The sequence below is a fragment of the Kryptolebias marmoratus genome, linkage group LG12 (assembly GCF_001649575.2).
Source record: "Kryptolebias marmoratus isolate JLee-2015 linkage group LG12, ASM164957v2, whole genome shotgun sequence".
NCBI lineage: Eukaryota > Metazoa > Chordata > Actinopteri > Cyprinodontiformes > Rivulidae > Kryptolebias > Kryptolebias marmoratus.
In genome coordinates this window covers 19,700,899-19,722,827 of record NC_051441.1, presented here as the reverse complement: position 1 = coordinate 19,722,827, position 21,929 = coordinate 19,700,899, and the positions used below count along the sequence as shown (strand labels likewise).

General features: G+C 42.0%; 2 protein-coding genes across 2 annotated transcripts; one reads left to right on the top strand and one right to left on the bottom strand.

Moving 5' to 3' along the window:
• Positions 1 to 320: 320 nt before the first annotated feature.
• dnase1 (deoxyribonuclease I) lies at positions 321 to 8,232 on the bottom strand. The gene is made up of 9 exons (XM_017439081.3): positions 8,192 to 8,232; positions 7,230 to 7,379; positions 4,493 to 4,581; positions 4,266 to 4,346; positions 3,218 to 3,333; positions 1,822 to 1,934; positions 1,566 to 1,720; positions 1,401 to 1,494; positions 321 to 481 (listed from the first exon to the last, which is right to left on the bottom strand). Exons 2-9 carry the CDS (start codon positions 7,365 to 7,367, stop codon positions 410 to 412), a joined length of 858 nt encoding a protein of 285 aa, XP_017294570.1. The 5' UTR covers positions 7,368 to 7,379; positions 8,192 to 8,232; the 3' UTR covers positions 321 to 409.
• Positions 8,233 to 13,587: 5,355 nt separating this feature from the next.
• Positions 13,588 to 21,910, top strand: nat15 (N-acetyltransferase 15 (GCN5-related, putative)). The gene is made up of 6 exons (XM_017439077.3): positions 13,588 to 13,802; positions 14,826 to 14,941; positions 17,094 to 17,223; positions 17,993 to 18,089; positions 18,713 to 18,947; positions 20,747 to 21,910. Exons 2-6 carry the CDS (start codon positions 14,832 to 14,834, stop codon positions 20,901 to 20,903), a joined length of 729 nt encoding a protein of 242 aa, XP_017294566.1. The 5' UTR covers positions 13,588 to 13,802; positions 14,826 to 14,831; the 3' UTR covers positions 20,904 to 21,910.
• Positions 21,911 to 21,929: the final 19 nt, after the last annotated feature.

The window sequence follows — 21,929 nt, the reverse complement described above, 5'->3', positions numbered from 1 at the left end:
GTCCTTTTGTTTGTATATGAAAGAAAATATACATGTCTATCAGGTTTTTTAAAATTATAACATTATAAAAATCACATCTGATCTATACCAGCTCTTAAAAAAAATGACATACAACCTCAAAAAAATTACTAAATCCATCAAGCTGTTACAAAAGCTAAGAAAAAAATGGATTTAGCAGCAGTATTAGTTGCTTTTTAGCTTAGTGTTTTCAAGTAAATAAGGAAAATTTGCAATATACAACACGATGTTCATCTGATACGATCTGTAAAGTTTCAGTTATAGCTTCAGTTCTGGGTTCCCGTCACTGAGCGTTACCTCCTACGGCACGAAACAGAAAAATAAACACGAACAAAACGTCTGCGATTTCAAGTGGATTGTATTTGTTTTTGTGATTCGTGATTGGTGAGCATCAGCCCGATGCAGCGGGAGCAGAACCCGTCAGCTTCACCTCCACGGGGAAATGGTCACTGACGGCCAACGCCTGAGAGACAGAGAGAGAGAGAGACACAGCAGCAGAGACACGCCTTCACTTTTTGGATCTCAGAGCTCTGAATCCAACGAGAATCGGTTTCTACGCGACAAAAACTCTAGCTTCACTGCCGAGTGTTTAAGTCTTCAGTGTGGCGCATATAAACACGAAGCAAAAAGGGCACCAATCATTCCTTCAGCTCAACCCATCAGCACCTGAAAGGGATGTGTTGGCCACTTTGAAGTGAGGTTTTGTGGAGATGTAATAAGAAAAATATTATCTTACATTTTAGATGACCGGTTTGGAGAAAAAAGTATTTTTACGTCAGTGGTTCTCAACCAGTCTTACTGCTGAACCTCCTATCAAACCTTGATAATAATAATAATAATAATAGTAACACTAATTATTATGTTATATAATCATAATAATAAATATCTGCAATACAGATCCAGGCAGTCCATTAAATGGTAAATCAGCCTCTTTTTAAGTAGTTGACTGTTTAAACTTTTCAAGGTTTCTGGGCAGTTTTAACTTAGACTTTACTAGTAGAAAAAGAATTGTGGATCTTAAGTTGCTATTACTTGTAATAATTACTTATACTTGTAATAATTTGAATGCAGATATATTTAATTTCAGTTCTGCTGAGCAGGAATGTTATGGTGACCAGAAAAAATGCTATTATTGAAATCTAAGACAGGAAACGGAAACAGGACCGTGATTTGATTATGTGGTAAAACAGCTTGCCATACTTTTTGCCAGCTGAGCTCGTGCACAGACGCCATGCACTTAACTTGGTGGCGCAAAAAAGGCTCTAGAGTCAAAAAGCCGTCTACAACGAGGGAGTTGTTAGTTGCTCCAACCTCACTTTAAGAAAATGGCCATAATATCCCTTTAAAGTTTTATTTTGAGCACTGAAACGCAGTGATTTTACCAAACTGTGGCTGAGATTCAGGTCTGCCATGAAGTCATAAACCTCTGCGCTGCCATGCACCACCCCTTTCATCATGTCAGCTGTGACCACGATCCTGCAGAGAACAGCAGGGTGAGCGGAGCTGTGGGTCCATCTGTGTGTGTGTGTAAGTGTGTGTGTGTGCACCTGTCGTAGGGGCAGTCAGTGTGGGACACCGTGGTGTCCGCGTCGTTTGGGATCAACCAGCGGAAGCTCTTGTCGGTGAAGAGGCGGATCTGCTCCCACTCGGAGCCCGTCACGTAGGTGCATCCTGTGTTGAAGTCGCCCAGCAGCACCACGTCCTGCAGAGAGTCACAGTCCAGCCTGGTTCTCACCTTCTCTCTTTTTTTTTTATGTATATGTGCTTTCACTGAATGCTTTTTTGCACTTTAGGTATATTCACATTGGTGTTCCAGCGATCGTGGACGTCCGCCACCACGTCATACAGAGCATCCACCTCCACCACGGCATGGTCCGGAGAGGTGTGCTGAGGGATCAGAGCGAAGTTCTCCACAGCTGCGAAACACAGAGAGAGGAGGAGTCTGTAGGAGACTGAAGAGCCTGTTAGGAATGATTAAAAATATTACTCATTTTATTCATTTAGATGATGACTCCATTACTCTCTCCTCGACCTACACGACCTATAAGAACATGGCGGAGATAGGGTTAGGGTTCGCAACAAATTTGGAGGCCCCTCCTTCAGTGTAAAGGCTATCGTGGCACCGAAAAGGGTTTTTTTTCCTTTTATTTTCATTCGCCACAATCTAAGCATCAGCAGCACGCTCCCACGAAGATGCTACCACGTATGCCCGCAATTATGTGTCTGATTCACTGTCTCCTGAAAGTTGGTGGTATTTGTTATTCAGAAGAAGAAACGGAGGGGCAGGCATTTTACAAGAGATATATAATTCCCCCTCTGCTTTAGGAGGTCACTGTGTTTTGTGGATCTGGGAAAGGTTTGTGGCTATGTGCTGTGGGATGTGCTGCGGGAGCACGGGGCACTGGGGTCCCCCGTACAACCAAAGCGGGAGATTTGTCCGCCTCCTCGGCACAAAGTCGAGGTCGTTCTCGGTGCAGATTGGACCCCGTCGGGGCTGCCGCTTGTCGCCCGTCCCCGTTTGAGTGAGGCTCTCGGTTTACTGGCCCATCCGCGTTCCAAACGTCCCCTTTAAGGCCATGAAGTGTGGATTGTGAACAAAACAACGAGATCCCAGATTCAAGTGGCTGAAATGAGCCTCCTCCATAGGGTAGCTAGGCTGAGTCTTAGAGCTCCATCATCCGGGGGGGGGGGACCTCAGAGTAGAGCCGTTGTTCCACAACAATGAAAGGAGTCAGCTGAGGAACATCCCACTGGAAGGAGATCTCAGGGCAGACCCAGAACTCTCTGGAGGGATTATGTATCCTCTCTGGCCTGGGAACACCTTGGGATCCCCCAGGAGGAGCTGGAGAGTGTCACTGGGGGGAATGGTGTCCGGATTTTCCTCCTGGACCCGACCACAGATAAGCAACAGAAAACGAGTGAATTGTTGCTTCAGTGAGGAGTGCCAGATATTGTTGCTTCTCCAAATAAATTGTCAATTCTGTTAATCTGTTCATTCAGAATATAAAAAAACCTTTTGATTAAAGTACATTACAGCAGATAGAACTTCAAATCCAAAGGTTTAACAAGGAAAACTCAGAAGAATAACTCTGTAATATAACTTTGTCTTGTGGATACGATGCTGAGACAGAGGAGGTAGCAGGCGCTCGTGCAGTCCTGGTGAATATGGAGCCCCGTGCTTCCTCCAGTGAAAACATACCAGTATATCTGGAGGAGAACATGACAACAAACGGCTCCCTGCTGAAGGTGTCTGTCCCACAGGGCTCGCAGCCGTCGTCGTAAGTGTAATGTTTCACCACAGATACCCTCTCCTCCCTGGAAGGAAAGGAAACATCTGCTTCAAATGAGTTTTGCAGAGCAAGTGGCAGTGTTTGACAGTTCAGACATAATTCAGACACACATAATGTAGCTCTGGAATGATTAGCGAGTATTTATGATCAGTTTCTTGGCTCTAAAAATCTTGACTTTGTGTCTCAGGTTTAGCTGTGTACAGAAATACATAATTAATGCAGTTAAAATTAGTGCTAATTATGGCTTTAAGTGGGCAGACAGGTTAGATATATGAATGAATGTATTACGCTGAGTGAAAAGTGCTCATATGTTCACTTCGTGATAACAAAATGAACTTTTATAGGATGACTACTCAAATATTACACAATAGTGCACTCAGTTTTCTTTACTGGTTGTTTTTGTCATTTTGGGAAAGTTTAAACCTTATTTTGTGCATAATTATATGCATTAGTGACTCTTAAATCCATTCAATTTAAGGGATACTCCAGAAATTTGTGGGGTTCTGTGTAATAGTTATGAACAGTTAATATCTTACCTGTTGTAGATAGCTTTTTGGACAGCCTCAGTTTAGCGGGAAACAGAGTTTAAGTCTGACAGAACTGACGAGCTAACGGCTAATCTGACCACAACTGACACCAAAGTGGACTGTGGCATCTTAAAACATCTCAAAAGCTTCACAGCTGCTAGCTGTAGCATTTCTGCCGCGGCCTGGGGTCTCTTCTGGCAGCAGTTTTACAATATTTCTGCTAAAATCAATGTGCAATGCAACTGATAGCAATGTAAAGGTTTATATTAGCATTTCATTGAACTGTTGGGTCTTAGCTGGGTTCAGATTAGCTTTAACTCGTTAATCCTGTTAATATTGCACCTCTTCAAGACGTTAAATGAATACGGTCAGGGATTCACGAGGAGTGATGTCATATGTTCTCTTCGGTCTTAGTTTAGCCTCCGCGTACCTGTAGAGGAAGAGGTATCTCTCCTTGTAGGTGCTGCGACCCAGAGGCTCACTGACGACATACTTGAACTGAGGGGAACCTCTGAGGAAACAAACACAGATCATCGTCGAGGATCCAAATGGTTTTTTATCATGTACGCTGATGATCTGCTCCTTAGTCTACAGGCAAGTTTAGCTTCCCGCCTGTGGTCAGTGTTACAGGGTATGCTCTACGCGAGTCGGTCTAACTTGTTCACGTGATCCATGAGTCTTTTGGTTGCTGACAGATCGTTGTCTCTGACTTCCTGAATCAGAATGATGTCATAGCGGTGGACAATCTGAAAAAACACAAATCATAGCGCCGAGTTTTATTCTGCTCGTAGCAACTCTCATTATTTGTACCAAAGAGATATTTCTATCCCCCTGTGTCAGTGTGAGCCTGTTCATTTGTCTGTTGTGTTAGAAAAATATCTCATGAAACTGAACAGATTGTAATGAAACTTTTAGAAAATAATCACTGGGTTGACATCTACAAGTAACTTTTCCACTCAACCCAATCTAAGACAGAAGTCACAACTGACTTAAACACACACACACACACACACACACACACACACAAATGGCTATAACTCAACTAAATTTACAGATATTGAGCTAAAACTTGGTGTTGTAGTAGCTGAGAGTCATCCTCAACATATGCCTTGAGCGCAATCCTGTTATTTTCAAGGTTTAACCAAAATGCCAGCAACTCATCATTACTCAACATGAAATGATCTTAATCTACAACTCTGGCGTGAAAGGTGGCAGGCGATATGCCTTCCCTCAGAAGATCAGGTTCACACACTTTCCCGAGGTCTTGATAAAATATCTACGATGCATTTCTGTAAAAATGCGATAGACGTCGCTCCATCCATGCAAGAACGTCTCATATGTCTTGACATCTTTATTCCACAGGTGATAAGACCTATTATATTTCTACTAACACACATAGTATTTTTTCATTTCAGTGTGTTTTTAATATAAATGAAAAGACTTGAATTACTGCTTGACAGAGCATACCATGCTCATCTGAGAGCTCAGGCTAGTCCAAATCAAACTGATAAAACTACATTTGAGTGATTATTTTTGTTCTAAGATCATAGTTCAGACATATGGTGTCTTATTGAATCTTTTTGCAGACAGTCTTCATATGAGTCTTGTGTTAAACTGACTCTGAGACTGAAGTAGCAGAATGATTGGCTGACTCCTTTGTCACTTATTGGTGTAAATGTTAAAAGCTGTTGCGATTAAGGACACTGGTAGCCAGTCCAACATAAAGACTGTCTCTTCTTTCAGCTGCTTCCTCCACAGTGGATCATCCCCTCCCAGCATCCTCCTCTGTCACACCAACCGTCTGCATATATCCTCCTTCACGACAGCCACGAACCTTCTCTGTGGTCTTTTCCTCCTACCTGGCAGCTCCATATTCGAAATCCTGTGTCTAATATATCCATTATCCCTCCTCTGCTCGTGTCCAAACCATCACAGCCCTGCTTCTAACTTTGTCTCCAAACAGCCTGACCTGAGCTGTTCCTCTGACAAACTCATTTTGGTCCCAGTGAAAAGCTTAGCTTCTTCGTCTCTGCCACCTCCAGCTCTGCCTCCTGTCTTTTTCCTTTGTAACATCGTCTCCAGTCCAAAGCAAACATCACAGCAGGTCTCACTACCATCTAGAAAACCTTCTGTCCTGTCTCCATCCATCCCACCCTGCCTGCCCTCTCCTCCTTACTGCTCGTTGTTGCGGATGTTTGACCCCAGCTGCTTTAACTCACCCACCTTCAGTAGCTCTACTCCTTACAGCTTCCCTTCTTGTTTGAGAGGAGAGCGCTTCTCAAACTAGAAGCATTTTTTTGGACACGCCGGTCGGTTGCACATTCAGCAACAGACTGATTCGACCACGATGCACCGCTGAACGCCACAGGAAGTCATTCCTGCCTGCAGGCATCAGATTGTACAAACCTACGTTAACTTCCAGACCAAACTAACTATTAATGATGACCTAACCGTTACTATTTTTCCCATGTCGATTTGTTGTATTGACTCCTGTCTGTGGTTTTATTTTTATTTTCATTTACTCTTACTTTTAGCGTGCTTAGCGAGTAACTGAACAATTTCCCCCTGTGGATAAATTGAGGTATGATGAACTGAACTGATTTCACTGTTTCACTCGTCTCCCTCTTATTCCCATACATGGATTCTGTCTTGTTTCGGCTGACTCTTCTCTCCAGAGCACACCTCCACCTCTTCAGGCTCTCTTCCACCTGCTCCCTGCTTTCACTTCAACGCACAAAGTCAAGATGGAGACTGAATATTTATATTTGATAGCAAATGGCAAACAAGGAACAAAGCTGCAATAACTAAGAGCGGGTAGCGTGACAAGAGGAACAGGAGGATAAATACTGGGAAGAGTGAGAAACATGCGACTACTTCATCCATCCATCCATTTTTGTAACCTGCTCGTCCTTTCTGGGTCATGGGGAGCTGGTGTCTATCTCCATCACTGTGTGAGAGGTGTGAGACACCCTGGACAGGTCACCAGTCCATCACAGGGACACATAGAGACAAACAACCAATCACAGTCTCACTCACATCTAGGGACAATTTAAGAGCTACCAACTAACCTAACATGCATGTTTTTGGTCTGTGGGAGGAAACCGGAGTACCCGGAGCACGGGGAGAACATGCAAACGCAACTACTTCAGTATTACTAAAATATACTTTATACTTTTTGAGGCAAATGCAACAATAAACACTTATTTTAAAGCTTTAGGTTGAAAACAAAACAAGTGAATGCCTTAGATTTTGAGGCATTTTTGGCTACATGGGTGAATCCATCTATTTTTTTTTCAGAATTCAATAAAAAAATGTGTTTTGTGAGTCCACTCAAAAAGACTAAGAATAAGGGACTTTAAACCGGAAGACACGGGCGAACAGCGGCGCTTCAGACCGTGCCGATGATGTCCATCAGAGTTGTGTTGGACGACTTCTTGTCCCCGAACGACTTGATGTTGAAGGCCCCCAGGAGGAGAGAGGCGGACAGGCGCAGGAGGACCACAAAGAGCCCCAGGGAGCACAGAACCCTCATCCCAGCTCTGATCTGAACATGGAAATCTTCATAAATGTACTGAGTGGAAACAGGAACGTTCATCAGCGATGATATGAAACAGCGATTTAAGGCGCATCACTCAGGGAATCAGTGTTAGGGGTCATTAAAGGACATAGAGTGGGCTGTAAAAGTAGTCACTCCTTGGTATTCCTTATATTTTGCTTCCTCACAACTTGGAATTTGAACGGAATTTCAGGACTTATACAGACCGGGATTAAATCTAATCTAGTGAAATAGTTTTTTTTTTTGTTAATGTCTTAAAACAAAATCTCTTTTAATTCCAGGTGGTGAGGAAACAAAACAGATAGAAAGGGGGGGAGCGAATACTTTTGCCTTCCACAGTTCTCTGTTGAATCTGTTCCTTTGCTTAAAAGAAATACAATAATTTTACTGTTTAAAGAGCAGTTGTGGCCTCAGTGTGGGAGTGACGGTCTGACACAGCACCTGCTCCAACACACGACCTGTTAATGTCTGACCGGTCCAGAACGGTCTCTTCAGAAAGTCGCAGTGCCGGTAAAATATTACTCCAAAAGGACAAACTTAGTTACAAACTTAGTCCTGTTGGAGCTGGTGTGAAAGCAACTCCCGAGGAAAGGTTGTCAAATTGACTGAGAACAGCACCGTAGTACAAGTGCTGTAAGCTGCACTTACTGGAACAAAAAAAAAAAAAACATTTTAGCATTTGAGGCAACGCGAAATGAAAAATATAAGTAGTAGCAATAATAAAAGCATTAAAAATGATACTATTGGCCAATTCTGAGCTGTTCGTGTGCATTAAGTGTAACAACAGGAAGAGAACGTACCTGCAGGAAACAAAGCCTCCCGTGTATCAGTCCTCGGAGGGTTTATTACACATTCTGAGCTCGGCACTGATAACGTCTCCTTTAAAAGTTTTTTTTTTTTTTTTCATTATTTACCTGCTGGTGCACATGATAACAGCGCGCTGGGGAGGAGGGATGGGAGGCGGTGGATGGGCTACAGTATGTGTTGTTTTAAACTGAAACATTATAGCACAGAAAAATGTTGCCTTTTAGCCTTGAGTTTGGTTAAAAATTTGACTTGTTGGGCCCAAATGCCCAAATGAAGGGCTATTAATGGCGGCGGCAGCTAGCTGTAGCGCTTCTGGTACAGCCTGGAGTGCTTCCAGCAGGTATATCCTAAGATTTTTCCTGGATTAACCCTAATGTGAAATTGATGGTGGTGTAAAGGTTGTGTTTGCGTAAACCGCTAGGAAATTTTGAAAGTTGGAGAGTTTCTTTTTTTTAAGGCAAGCTAAGGTACAAGTGGCTCCGCTCGTAGAGGCCAGTAATAGTTTGTCTATTATGTCACACCGCAGCGTAGCTACCAACAACAAGATCTTAGACATGGTAAATTAGGAGACTCCACACAGGAAGCAGGAAGTTGAAGTAGGAGCCGTTCCAGCGTCTCCACAGGTTGGACCCAGAGCAAGTTTTGAGTCCTGCTCCAGTTCAACTTAGACCTTTTGTCTTTATTCAATGAGACTAGCTTTTATTTTTATTTTTTACTGTTTTTATTTGTTTTGTTTTTTTTAACTAGAAGCACTCAGAGAGCGCACCAAGGCCACAGCATCAATAAAAAAGTAGTGCAATACGGATCAAGATCTGGATAACCATCAAAATTTAATCAATTGTTTGTTTGGTTTTTTGTGAGAACCCCAACATTTCCTGAGAAAGCTCATCCAGATCTGTTCATTATTAATTTTTATGGAATCTTGCTAACAGACACGATCGAAAACATAACCTCCTTGGTGGAGGTAACTACTAGTTTTTCAAAACTGTTTTTTTTTTTTTTAATGTTTATGAGGTCCTACTAATCTGAAATAGCCTGAAGAAATGAAACCCTCACACTAAACAAAAGCTAAGGACTAGGATAAGACTGTCTGGCCCAGGGGGGCCCAGTGGGGGGCGCCAGCAAATTTATAGGGGTGACCATCGTCCCCCCCTGGCCACCCTCTTGGTGTCGCCCCTGCTGTGTGCTCTAAACTTTTTGAGGAAAGTGAACAAGTGAGAGGAGAGCAAAGGAGTAAGTGTCAGATCTAAAGTCTATCTACAGCAGATGATCAGTATCGTCTTTCAGAAACACGGAAAAAAATTCACCAAAGAGGTGCTTCATCCTTCAGCTGGTAGTTTTTAGCTCACAGCTCTTTATTTATCACATTGTTGTTGCTAAAATATGTTTTCTGTCAGGGTTTTTTTGTTAAGGATGGGAACAAAATGTGTCGTAATAAAGATCCTTAGAATCCTTTTCAGAAACTGGTTTTTAGGTTTTCTGTTACGTGTCGACACAACACTGGTTCATCCCTTGAGTTTAGCAGCCTTCAACACCTGAATGGTTCAGAGTTAAATGACTTCAAAAACAAATTAAAAAAAAAACAATCTAAATATTTCCAGGTCCTGGACTGAAAGTAGGTAGGAAAAAAACAACCAAAGTTCTAAAAAACATTATAAAAGACCCCTAGAAAGCCTAAAAAAACTACTGATAAAGACCACTTTGAAAGAATATTTAAAGATTTTTAACTTCACTGGAAGCAAAATAAACAAATTAGAAATAACTTATAGAAGACTGTTTCAGATTAGAACGTGATATTTGTTATGGCGCAAAAGGAAAACCATAAAAGCATTTAACATAATGTTAATTTAAAGCTACACATCTAAAGGTTTTTCTTTTTAAAATGTTACACTTATAGTCGAAAAAGCACCAAATCTTATAATTTGTGACTGTATCTTGACCCTGGGTAAAGAAAATGAACAGCCAGTGTTTCCAGTGGGAATGGGAAGGCAGCAGGTGGCATAAATTGTGATAAAGGGAGTTTATTTGGGGTTATGTGAGATGGAAACTTTCTGGGTTTTATTCACAGTTTGTGCCAAAATCAACTGTTTTTTATGATAAAAGTTTGTTACAGGCCGGCTGTGACCTTTATTTTACAACAAGCAAAAAACATTTAACTGACGATAACCTTAATATAAACATAAGTAATAATTTTGTGATGCAGCGTTAAAAAAAGAAGAGGAAACTGAGTGCACGATGGAACCAGATCAGATGATTTAGTTTCACATAAAAGCTAAATCTAAGGGTGGAAATAAGCACTTTGCCCATTATATTTGATTTGCTCCTTTTCCTCCTGCAGCGTTAAAGAAAAAAAAAAAAAAAAAAAAAATCTAGTGCCGATTACAGGCAAGGAAGGAAGGATAACACCGGAGAGACTCGGGGCAGTTTTTCAGTCCTGTGAGCGCCATAAACACGGCTGTCCTTTAGCTTTGAATGAGACTGACGATAATGACACGGAATGAAGAAATAAAGAAGACTGCAGCGTTAAAAAAAAAAAAAAAAAAACTCATCAAAACATGCAACTAGGTCGAGAGTACTGGGCTTGGACTTTTAGTTGGACATTGTTTTGAATTTTTTACACAATGAGTTTATGACAAAATGAGAGAAGAGAGCTTTCTGTGGATCATTATGTAGGACTTTACGGGACTAAACACATTTTATAGTTTTCACACGATCACAGCTCACGTTTTAGGATTTAAAAAAAAAAAAAAGACATGACGTCCATCTTAGTGGGCAGATGTCACACTTTCACTTTGTCCATCCCTGCAGCCGTTACGACCCAAAGAGAAAATTTCACCACCTTTCCCACTAAACGAAATCTGCGTAGAGACGCAAAATTTAAATCAGCCTAAAAAATGTAGTTACACATATACTCCAAGAAGAAAACGACACTTTCTTTCACATTGCTTTATTTCATATTAGAAAAAAAAAAAATAGTAAACCACAGGAGGTAAAGGGTGGACATAAAATAGACCCATTTATTGTTATTTAAAACCTAAATATCCTAAAATTAAGAGGTAGAAGCAAGTCCATTTCTATTATTCTCCTATAAAATTGTTGCTCTTATTATTACAGCTTATTTTTTATGTCTTTAAATCCAATCATTTCTATTAGATGCACAAAACTACAGAAAACAGTCTTAAGTTTGTTGAAAACTGTTAACTTTCTGGTGAATTGAGAGAATAAATGCACTCTGTCAGGAAGTTGTCCAAACAAAGTGGGGAGTGAGCGAACAAACTGGTAAATTAAATAAAAAGTGTCCTTTTAAAAACACATTTTAGTGAACATTCAGTCAGATATGATGTGAAACTGTGCACAAAGTGTCATGTTTGCCAACTAGACTAGTGCAGGCAACAACTACTCAGAGCTCAGGAATCACAGGTAAATAAGAATTTATTGCCTTCTTTTTTCAGCAGCAGAACCAGCAGGAGATCAGAGGACAGGTGGAGGTGACCAGACGGCGTCCGAGCTGATGGGAAGATGTGAGAGGTTAAGTGGGGATCTTAGAGGGATCAATATTGTTGGAGAGTAGTTAGATCTTACTTTAGATGAGGTGACAGTGTTTCCAGGAGGGCGAGTCAATCCGTGAAATTGAGGTTGGCTGTGAGCGATTCAGGGAGGTGGTTTTCCTGTGAGCGTCTCCAGGCTTTAGGATGAGCACAGCAGACCGTTGGACGGTGGACAGGCAGAGGAAATCCAGAACTGGGTGAACCAGGAGGAAACCGGCAGACAAACACAGGTACAGGATCTCACAAGTGAAGGAACCATCTAGCAGCTGTTGCAGGAATCCAGCTCCAATTTAAAGAGGCCTTTTGATAGCGCTGCACCTGCCTGACTCACCCTGCAGAAAAAAAAGGAAAAACACATGCACACCTCACAGCGCTCAGCCCCATGGATATGACACAAAGAGTTTTTACAGATTAGTTTATACGTCTACTAATTTCTGCAGCCCATCGTACCTATTATTAGTGCCATTCTGCAGCAGAAGTTCCCTGCACATAATGCAAAAAAACGGGATGAGTAAACTGGCACAACAACCTTTTGCTGTTGTCAGAATAATCTATAAATAACTCAGATCTGTATAAAGTTTGGTCCAAGTTACATGAAGTCGCTTCAGAGGAGCTAAAGAGCCCCGTGTGGCTCTGGACCCCCTGAGCTAACCTTTCCAAAACAAACTCTCTTCTCTACCACAAACTTTATACTTCTTGTACAGTTTGTACATCAAAATGTAAGCATTTTGTCACAAATTGCAGTTCTTCTCAGAAGAAATGTCATGTGTGTTGTAAATGTTAAGGAATGTTCCGGTTTTAGCTTCTTCTTTTCACAGATGTGCCTCCATTGACCTGCAGGTTCCTGTCGACAGCGGCGCAGGGAACTTGGCAAATGTCCTCCAGTTTTCCAGGGGAAAGTCATAACCTGAAACAAACAAATGCAATGTTGAGGTGAGCTCTTACGTGTCGACTGTGTGTTATTAGCACTAATGGATTTTAAACATTTTAGTTGATTCTTTTCGTGTTTTGCATGGAAAGATTTGACTCCATGACTGTTTTTAAACTCTTAAAGCACGCCGGAGTTAAATATTTAAACAGCATATATATTTGTTGATTCTCAACTGGTGGGTTGCGACCCAAAAAGTGGGTCATGGACTTGTTTTCAGTGGGTCACAGGCCTTTGCCTGGGCAAATAAAACAGGTTTAAAAAACTCTACATTTTGATTAATTTGTCAGTTTTATGGTTAATGCTTAAATAAGTGACTGAAGAACTGTAATAAGGCACTGTTATATAGTCAGTGGGTCCATATTTGGAGTATTTCTGAAACTACTTCTCAGCTGTTGGACTTTTTTATTTTATGTTTATGAAATGTTCATGAAAGTACTGTTGAGTTTGTTAAAAAAAAAAAAGGTGGAAGTTAATGCATTTAATGAAAATACAGCTTACTGGGTGTATTTGTTGGTCACTTGCTGGTCATTTGGGTTTATTAATCAAACAGATTTTTGTGTTGACTCAGTGATATTCTGTTTTATTATCTTAGGTTCAAACTGCTATTTTTTATCTTTATTTTTTTTTATGAGATGTTGAAATAGGGGTGATGGTGGTACTAACATACCAATAGTATGTCTCATTTATTTTATATGACAAATCATTTATTCTGATACTTTAAGATAATTGTATTTTTTCAGCCCTAACTGCTTATAGTTGACTCAAAAAGAAATTGTTTTTATTTATTATTATTTTAAACTGTCGCCATCGTAGTCCAGTGTGTGGCAGTAAAGCGCCGCCATATTTGCGGCCAAACGTCTAGTGAACTCACGAAGAAGAATTCCTCGGGGTGACGTCATCCGTGTAGCGACTCCAAACAGGAAGAAAACATCCAGCTGTTATCCAGGCAGAGGAGACGGAGTGGAGCGGCTGGCGTTGACCCGGGGACACGGCGATGAGACGGCTTTGAGAGGTCGGGAACAGGCCGGTCCATTACGATGCTGTGTCCGGAGTAGCGACAGCGCCGACTGACACCGCGGGATTTCAGTTCCGTCTCACTTTCTTCCAGTCCGACTGTGAAACCAGGTGCGTTAGCTTAGCAACCGAGCGTTAGCTGGGGCTAGCCGGAGTGCTAATTACCACAAGGCGCTAATAAGGGTTAATAACAAACACAGCTACTACAGTCTCTCGTAATTCATTTTAATGCAAAGTCAAACCGTATCCAGCTATTAAAGACGTATCCAGCCTTTTATAGCCAGTAAGAAGCTTCTTCTATCACCAAATGTTTCTAATAAACAGTGTTGATGCTGCATTCATCCCCACACAGCTTACAACACGTAATAAACTCTAACAAGGAGGACACAATCAGAGTTATTTCTTTTGTCATAAATTTACTACTAATACTTTGCTTAATAAAGGGCTGCCTGGAAGCCTGAGCTGTATTGAGGCTTTTTCCTGTATTTCTCTATGGTGTGAACAAAAGAAAGAGAAAGTTGTCTTCCACTCCCAGCTCTGACTTTCTGTGGTCTAAGCCTGCTCTGGACTGGGAACAGGACCGTGTATTTGCATGCTGCAGGGACAGACTGTTCACAGTCTCAGGTTTTTTTTATGCACCAGGACGAAGAAATCAGTCCATCTTAAACGAAAAGCCAAATATTTGGAGTCGACCGTCGCGTTTACTCCATTTTATGACCTGTTCGGGATGTAAATGTTTTTTTTTACATCCTGTTATGACAGATGATGTTATTTCCTTTTATTTGCATTGTGTAAACTTTCAGGAAGTGTTAATGATTGATGTAGCGCTGCACTTGGCACTCTTGTTGACCAGACGTTTAATCTTAATTTCATTTAAGTTTATAACATTTGTTATGGCAGGTTTCATGAGTTACTTTGGTTTTAGTTGCTCGCCCGTTTAATATACCTTTTTGTGTATCATGTTGCTGCTTGCTCAGATCATCTGACAGTATAGCTCTCCCAATCAGCATCCCGAATACTGATTCAAGTTGTTGTTTTTTTCACTGAAATCTTGTGAACTTGCCAGTCGCCGCTGATTGTGTGGCGACTGATGATTTCAGACTGACCGAACCGCTCCGCTTTGTGTTTCTGCAGGGGTGAATGAGTGACGTGGTGCCTCCCACAGCTCTCAGTGAAGTCCAGCTCCGCTTCCTTTGTCACGATGACATAGAGAATGTCAAAGTGCTCTGTGGCGATTGGTTCCCAATCGAGTAAGACACACACACACACACACTTCCCTCAGGACCACGCCAAACTAGAGTTGGGATAGTATGAGAAGAAGAAATTTAAACAAAGCTTTGATTCTGATATTTACTTTGACTTTTACTCACAGACAAAGCAAATATCTCATCTTTTGTCAGCTTTGCCTCATTTCTTTATACGCGTCCATTTCTGCGTCTCGGGCTCCAATAAGAGACTTTTTGTCCCACGATGTTGTGAAAGGTTTTGCAGCATCACAGAGTAATAAAACATTTATTATTCAAACTTTCTATTAGAGTGTGTTGTTGGCTCGAAATGCAAAAAATGGATGCGTATTAACCGGGGGCGTTCATACCGAACTGTCGTGGTGCAGAAGTAGCTTAGCTCCTATGCACTCATTGGTCGTGGGTGTGGCCAGATTGAAGCGTAAGAAGAGCGAAAAACACAACTACTGTATTAAAAGTTTTATAGTAATAGGAATATAAACAGCAGTGTTAGCTTACCCTGCAACGTTTATGCCTGTCTGTCCCCCAGCTGAAGGCCTGTAAAGCCTGAAATCTCCGGCGGATAACAGCCGTCCGACTCCACGCAACAATCGCAGCATCCAGAGCATTTCTTCCACTGCGCCTCTCTTCCTGAAGTCTCAGGAGAATCCCCATAAGTTTAAAAAACAGCAACAACCAACGTTGTCCATAGCGCTTCCGAAGTCTGGAGGTGTGGCTTTGGAGCGGTCCTCTGCTAACGACCAAACTGGCTGGTGGAAACGCGATGCATTTTTTTTACAGTGCCGAGTAGAGTAGAGTGGGGCTGCTCAAGTCAAGCCAGTGGAAATGGGGCATAAAGCACTTCACGCAAAAGCAAAGCAAGAACAGTTGGTTCAGATGAAGCGTAGGCTGTTTTTAGGTCAGCTGTGTGGAAACATTTCAGGTTTCTGGTGATTACAGACGGGAGCGGTGGAGAGCGAGGGGTTAATGTACGGAAAGCCTAAAGCGTCAGAATTTTTGTGCTTTGAAACTCCCTCTGTTTCTTTTATAAACATTGTTTAAATGCACTCACCGAGCTCGATGCCAGTGTTTTAACATTTTATTTATTTTGGATTTTCACATTCAGATGATCACTTCTCAATTGCCTTTTTACTTTGGAACAAGTTTGTGTGAAATCACTGAAACAAACGTTTTGTTTTTGGACTATTTGCTTAAGAAAAAAAGTGCATACGTGTTAGTTTCCTGTCAACCAGCCAATCAGTCTTTATTTATACAGCACTGTTACACACAATAAAGTGACTAAAGTGCTTCACGGGTAAAAAAGGGCAACAAGTTGTGAAATAAAGAAATAAAAACCCAGTGATACAGGATGAAATAAGCAATAAAAGCAGAAAGAAACAGTAACATAACTGGCCTAAAGCTCCAGCTCCCCAGAATTAAAAGCCAAGGAAAACAAGTGAGTTTTTTAGAAGAGATTTAAATTCACCCAAACATCTGGAGGACCTGTTGAAGTGGGAGGCTACTCCACAGTTTTTTTCAGTTTTGGAGTTTATCAAGCTTTCTGTTTTACACATGGCCCGTTGGACACTATTTACAATGCAAATTAGAAGGATAAGATGTCGTATTTTAACCTTTTTATTTCATAATATTATAATAAAATGAAACTAGCTTTCCTTTAAGGAGTGCCTCACACCCACCACCTTGCATGTCAAAGTTTTAAACAACAAATTCGGTGATTTGTTGTGATTTGTTTTAGCTCAAAACCTGTAAAACTGACTCAGTTGGAGTCATTCTTGCTTATGCTGAGGTCAGATTAGCTGCGGTGGCCATCTTGAACTGAGCTGACTCCAAAAGTCAGTCGTTTGTTGACGTCCGTCCGACGGTTAGTTTGCGTTTCTTATCAATTTGATCATTGGTTCATGACATATTTTGCTAACAGGTAGACAAACACACACAGGTACAGATAATAGTTCACCAAACTGTGATTTTATGTCGACAAAGAAACCCATAATTTCAACACTTATTTATAAATTTAAGAAACTCCATATTTTTGGTTGGTACAGTTTGTAATGAAATCTATATTGTTTACATATTTTGAATTATTTCAGCCTAACGTCATATGAACCCCGCTGAAAAGAAAATCCATGCTTCTGCTCTCTCATCTGGTGTTTGACTCCAGGTACCCGGACTCATGGTATCAAGACATCACCTCCAACAAGAAGTTCTTCTCCCTCGCTGCCACCTTCAGAGGGAGCATCGTGGGAATGATCGTGGCCGAGATCAAAAGCCGAACCAAAGTACACAAGGAGGTCCGTCCCTGCCGCGCGTCGACCCGACCCGTTGGGGCTTGTTCGCTCACGAGTGTGTCGCCGTGATGCTCCTGACTGAGAGACGCATATTGGTCTGAAATGGAAGATATGTGGACAAGGGGATGAGGGGAAAAAGATAGAAAGATAATCAAACGGTTCAAAACTCACGGAAGAATACCGCACCGACGTAAGCGTCAAGTATAAACGCCTCCAGCTTTGTAGTTTAACCACAGTCGTACTAAAACATCACGACTTCTTACATATATAAGGAGCACCGGATTATAAGGCACACTGTCGTTTTTTAAGTGCTCCTTATAGTCCGGAAAATACGGAAGTACGTTTGAAATTATTCTAAAAGAATTTGCTAAACTTGTTTTGAGTTTAAAATTTGACCAATATTTCTAAAATCTGAAGCATTCATGTGTCAGAGTGTTAAACTTACAGCTGAAACAGTACATTTGTTGGCTGAGGCTCTTTTATTAAAGATCAACATTAAGTTCGGTCGTATCTGAAATCTGGCTGCAGTTTTCACAGTCGACGCCGTAATTTCCCTTCGAATCAGGATTTGCATTTGTCTCATTTGCCTTTGCTGCGGTTGATTTGCTTAGACAAAGATCCCGACGGTCTGAACGAGTTCAGGTTGATCCCAAATGACAAAGAGAGGAAGTGGATACTAAATCAGAAAACAAATGTTTTTTTCACGTTAACTGCGAGTGCTGCATGTTGATCCCCTCGTTCTTTCTTTGTGTGTGTTCAATGTGTGTGTTAGGATGGAGACATCCTGGCCTCCAGTTTTCCCGTGGACACACAGGTGGCCTACATCCTCAGCCTGGGCGTGGTCAAAGAGTTCAGGAAACACGGCATAGGTAAAATCTGATCAGAAAATGTTTTTATTTTTGTTTACACCCGGACATCCATGAGAGCCGTTGAACTCTGGCCTTGAGTCAAGATGTGTCGTTTCCTTTTGTGATTTTCTGATATTTTTTTTGAAATGCTACACCGCCCGAAGTTTTATGTAGTTGATGCTAAAATGTAACGAATAACTAGAACATTTCTGAAGGAATTTTATTCCTGCATCTCTGACGCACACACTTCCTTCTCTTGAGCCCAAATCTACTTTTCCAATCATCTAAGCTGACAAAATGCTTCTGATTCGACGCATAAACCGTTAAAGAAGTGGAAGGAGAACAAGATCAAAAGAAATGCTGAAGCTACTATCATTAGTGTTACCGTGGTAACCACGTGCCTGTGTCTCTCACTCCCTGACAGCACTTTTAAGCTGTTTGGGCTACGATGGGTTAGAGGTTAGCACTGTTGCCTCACAGGAAGAAGGTCCTGGGTTCAAGGTTCTTTCTGTGCCTGTTCTCCTCGAAGTTTTATTCAGGGAACTTCGATTTCATCCCGCAGTTTGGCAATAAGCGTCAGGCATGTTTCTCTCCAGCTGCTTCTGTCTCCATCTCTCTGACCGACCCCTCTCGCTCCCGCCCAGGCTCCCTGCTGCTGGACAGTCTGAAGGAGCACATCTCAACGACCGCCCAGGACCACTGTAAGGCCATCTACCTGCACGTCCTCACCACCAACAACACTGCCATCCACTTCTACGAGAACAGGGACTTCAGGCAGCACCACTACCTGCCCTACTACTACTCCATCCGCGGCGTCCTCAAAGACGGATTCACGTACGTGCTCTACATCAACGGGGGTCATCCGCCTTGGACGATATTATATCCTTTTGTGAAAAGCAGAGAAGCAGGCCTCTCGCTCTCTTTGTGGGCTGCTGCTGCCTTAAAACGAGCTCTGGAAAACACTGCATTAGGAACATGAAGATCTAGATATGAAGTCTTTTCCTGTTGATAATCTGTATTGTTCTGTACCAAACCAGAGCTTTGTGACAGAGACGTTTTTAGTCCCAGAGAGCGGACAAGAACGCTTCCTGTTCTTCTTCTGGGGGGTGTTTCCAATGGAAGCATATCAGGACAACCACAGGGTAAGGTGGTAGTTATTCATCCTGAAGATTAAAGCTGGACGACGGTTTAAAAGCGTGCAGCGGTCGGAGCTGAACGCTACACCCATCTGTTCACTTACAGATGAGCTGTGGTGTTATTTCATTTTAAGCAGCAAATATTTCAAACTAAATAAGGTGTCCCAGGTGTTAGACCGAACCAAACAGACTCCCCTCCATCAGCCCCTGGGATGGTGAACTCACAGGGAGGAGAAGGTGTCGGTCCGTCGGTTTGACGTTAATAAAATGAACAATCGATAAAACAATCGGCTGTTTTGGTGTAAAGTTTGAACGAGAGCTTCCCTGTTTCCTCTCTCCTTGTTGGATGTGAACGAACGGGGCTCCACGGCTGCTTACAGCATCACATCGCCGTGTTTAAAATAGTTTTGTTTTTTTTTCTTTCACCAATTACTGGTGGATTTACGAGGAAATAATGGGACTGAGGCTCACAGTTTCCGCCATACGGAAGTGCCTCGGTGTGAGTGATGAGTAAGGTCAATTTTCAAGCGTGGAAAAAGGACAGCGGCAGCTAGCTGTAGCCTTTCCATTGCAGCCTGAAAGTGCGACATTATTACTGTATTTTCGGGACTATAAGGGGCACTTAAAAGCCTTCAATTTTCTCCAAAAACGACAGTGCGCCTTACAATCTGGAGCACCTCATATATGTAAGAAGTCGTAATGTTTTAGTACGACTTTGGAAAACAACAAAGCCGCGTTGCTCGCAGCATTAAGGCTCAGTTAGAGTCGCGCAGGGCTCCGCGCACCTTTTTATATGACAAAAGTTTGAAAATGGACCATTCATTGACAGTGCGTCTTATAATCCAGTGCGCCCTAAAGTGCAGAAAATACGGTATATCGTAACTCCAACAGTGTTATCGTAACACTTCTGCTACAATAACAGTGTAATGTGAAACTGAGCAATTTAAAGGTTGAAATAATGACATTTGTATGATTCGTTATAAAGCCTTGAAGACTGGAGTCGTTTGAAGTCAGCTTTGGAAGCGGGTTCACTCAGAGGAGTCATCATTAGCTTCTCATGACAACCCAAGCAGGCCCAATACTGAAACATTTACCATCCTAAAGCAACTTCATTCACAGTGATTCACACAAACTATTATATAAACGTCTACATCACTGTTTACTTTGGTTGTTTTGGGAGAAATGCCTTCATTTCAGCTTCCAATTGACCTGTAAAAATTGTGCAATGCAGAACTGACGGCAGTGTAAATGTTTATAAAGTGGCGTTCACACAAACCGCTGTGAAATTTTGGATAATGGAGTTAAAAGGCTGCGTTCGGACTAGCCGTTAGCTCATCGGTCTGGTCAGAATGAAAGTGTTTCTCCAAACGGACGTCTGTCAAAGAGCTATGTACAACAAGTAAGATAATGTCTCTCGACCTTTACACTAAACCTCCCTCAGAATGTCTGAAATATCCCTTTTAAACAGCATTAATGTTGAGGCGCTCTTCCATGTCTGGTAACTAAACGATACGTGACGTAGTCCTTAACTTCCTGCTCCACTGATTATATCCAGCACATCGGTTCAACTCTGGCCAGCCTGAGCCCCTGCTCCATCCCTCAGAGGCTGTACCGCCAGGCCCAGTCGCTGCTGCGCTCCCTGCTCCCCTGGTCCAACATCGCCTCCAAGACCGGCATCCAGTACAGCAGAACCATGTGACGCAGCACGGCGAGGGGCCCGGTCAGGACGTGGGGGTCCGTACGGCATCCCAACGCAACACGTGTGATTTTTTAAATTTTTTTCTCTTTTTCTTACTTTTTCCTCGTTTCTTTCCCATGTTTTTTTTTTTTTTTAAAGCTCAGCTGTCCTGATCCCTGCCAGTCTTCCCCTGTACAGACATAAGCTCACAACAATCTCCGTCTCATGTGGCTTCCCTCTGCCTGCGTTTGACAAAATGACTCAGGTTCTACATGCATTTGATAGATTCCAAACACATTTAGCATGGCGTCCCGTACTCACTCACATATACAGGGTTATATTTATACGTTCAGGTGGTTTTATTCACGAGAGAGCCACCAGATGTTTCACTTCCATATACATGTGTTTTTATCCTGTCGTTGCTCGAGCTGTGATCTGCGTTCGCCCGGGGCGACTGGGCCGGCACAGGTTGTAGTTTTAGCGTGAAAGGGTAACCCAGGAGGAGACGACCGGCCCGACGCCGTTTATTCCCGTCTCCTTCCAACCACTGTCAGAGACGATGTATTCTATTTGTATATACTATACTGAGCTAATATATAAATTTATCTCGTATGTTATATCATATGCCGTTAGTGGGCCTAGTTGGAAGAGAACCCATCTTTAATAATAATAATAATAATACATTTTATTTCAAAGGCACCTTTCTGGCACTCAAGGACACCGTACAAAGAACAAAATCAGCAGCAACAGAAAATAAGATGTAACAATCAAAAAAGTAAATAAAGTAAATAAAAGTAAATAGATAAAACAAACAAGAAAAGACAATGTATCTATATAAAATCTATAAAAAAATCAGGCAAACCAATTTTGTCAGGTGGAAAAAGCAGATCTAAAAAGGTGTGTTTTGAGTTCTGATTTGTATTGTGAGAATGACTTTATGTTTCTAATGTGAGGTGGTAACGAGTTCCAGAGTCGGGGAGCAGAGCGACTGAAGGCTCTGCTCCCCATGGTGGTGAGACGGGCGGAGGGGACAGTCAAAAGGATGGA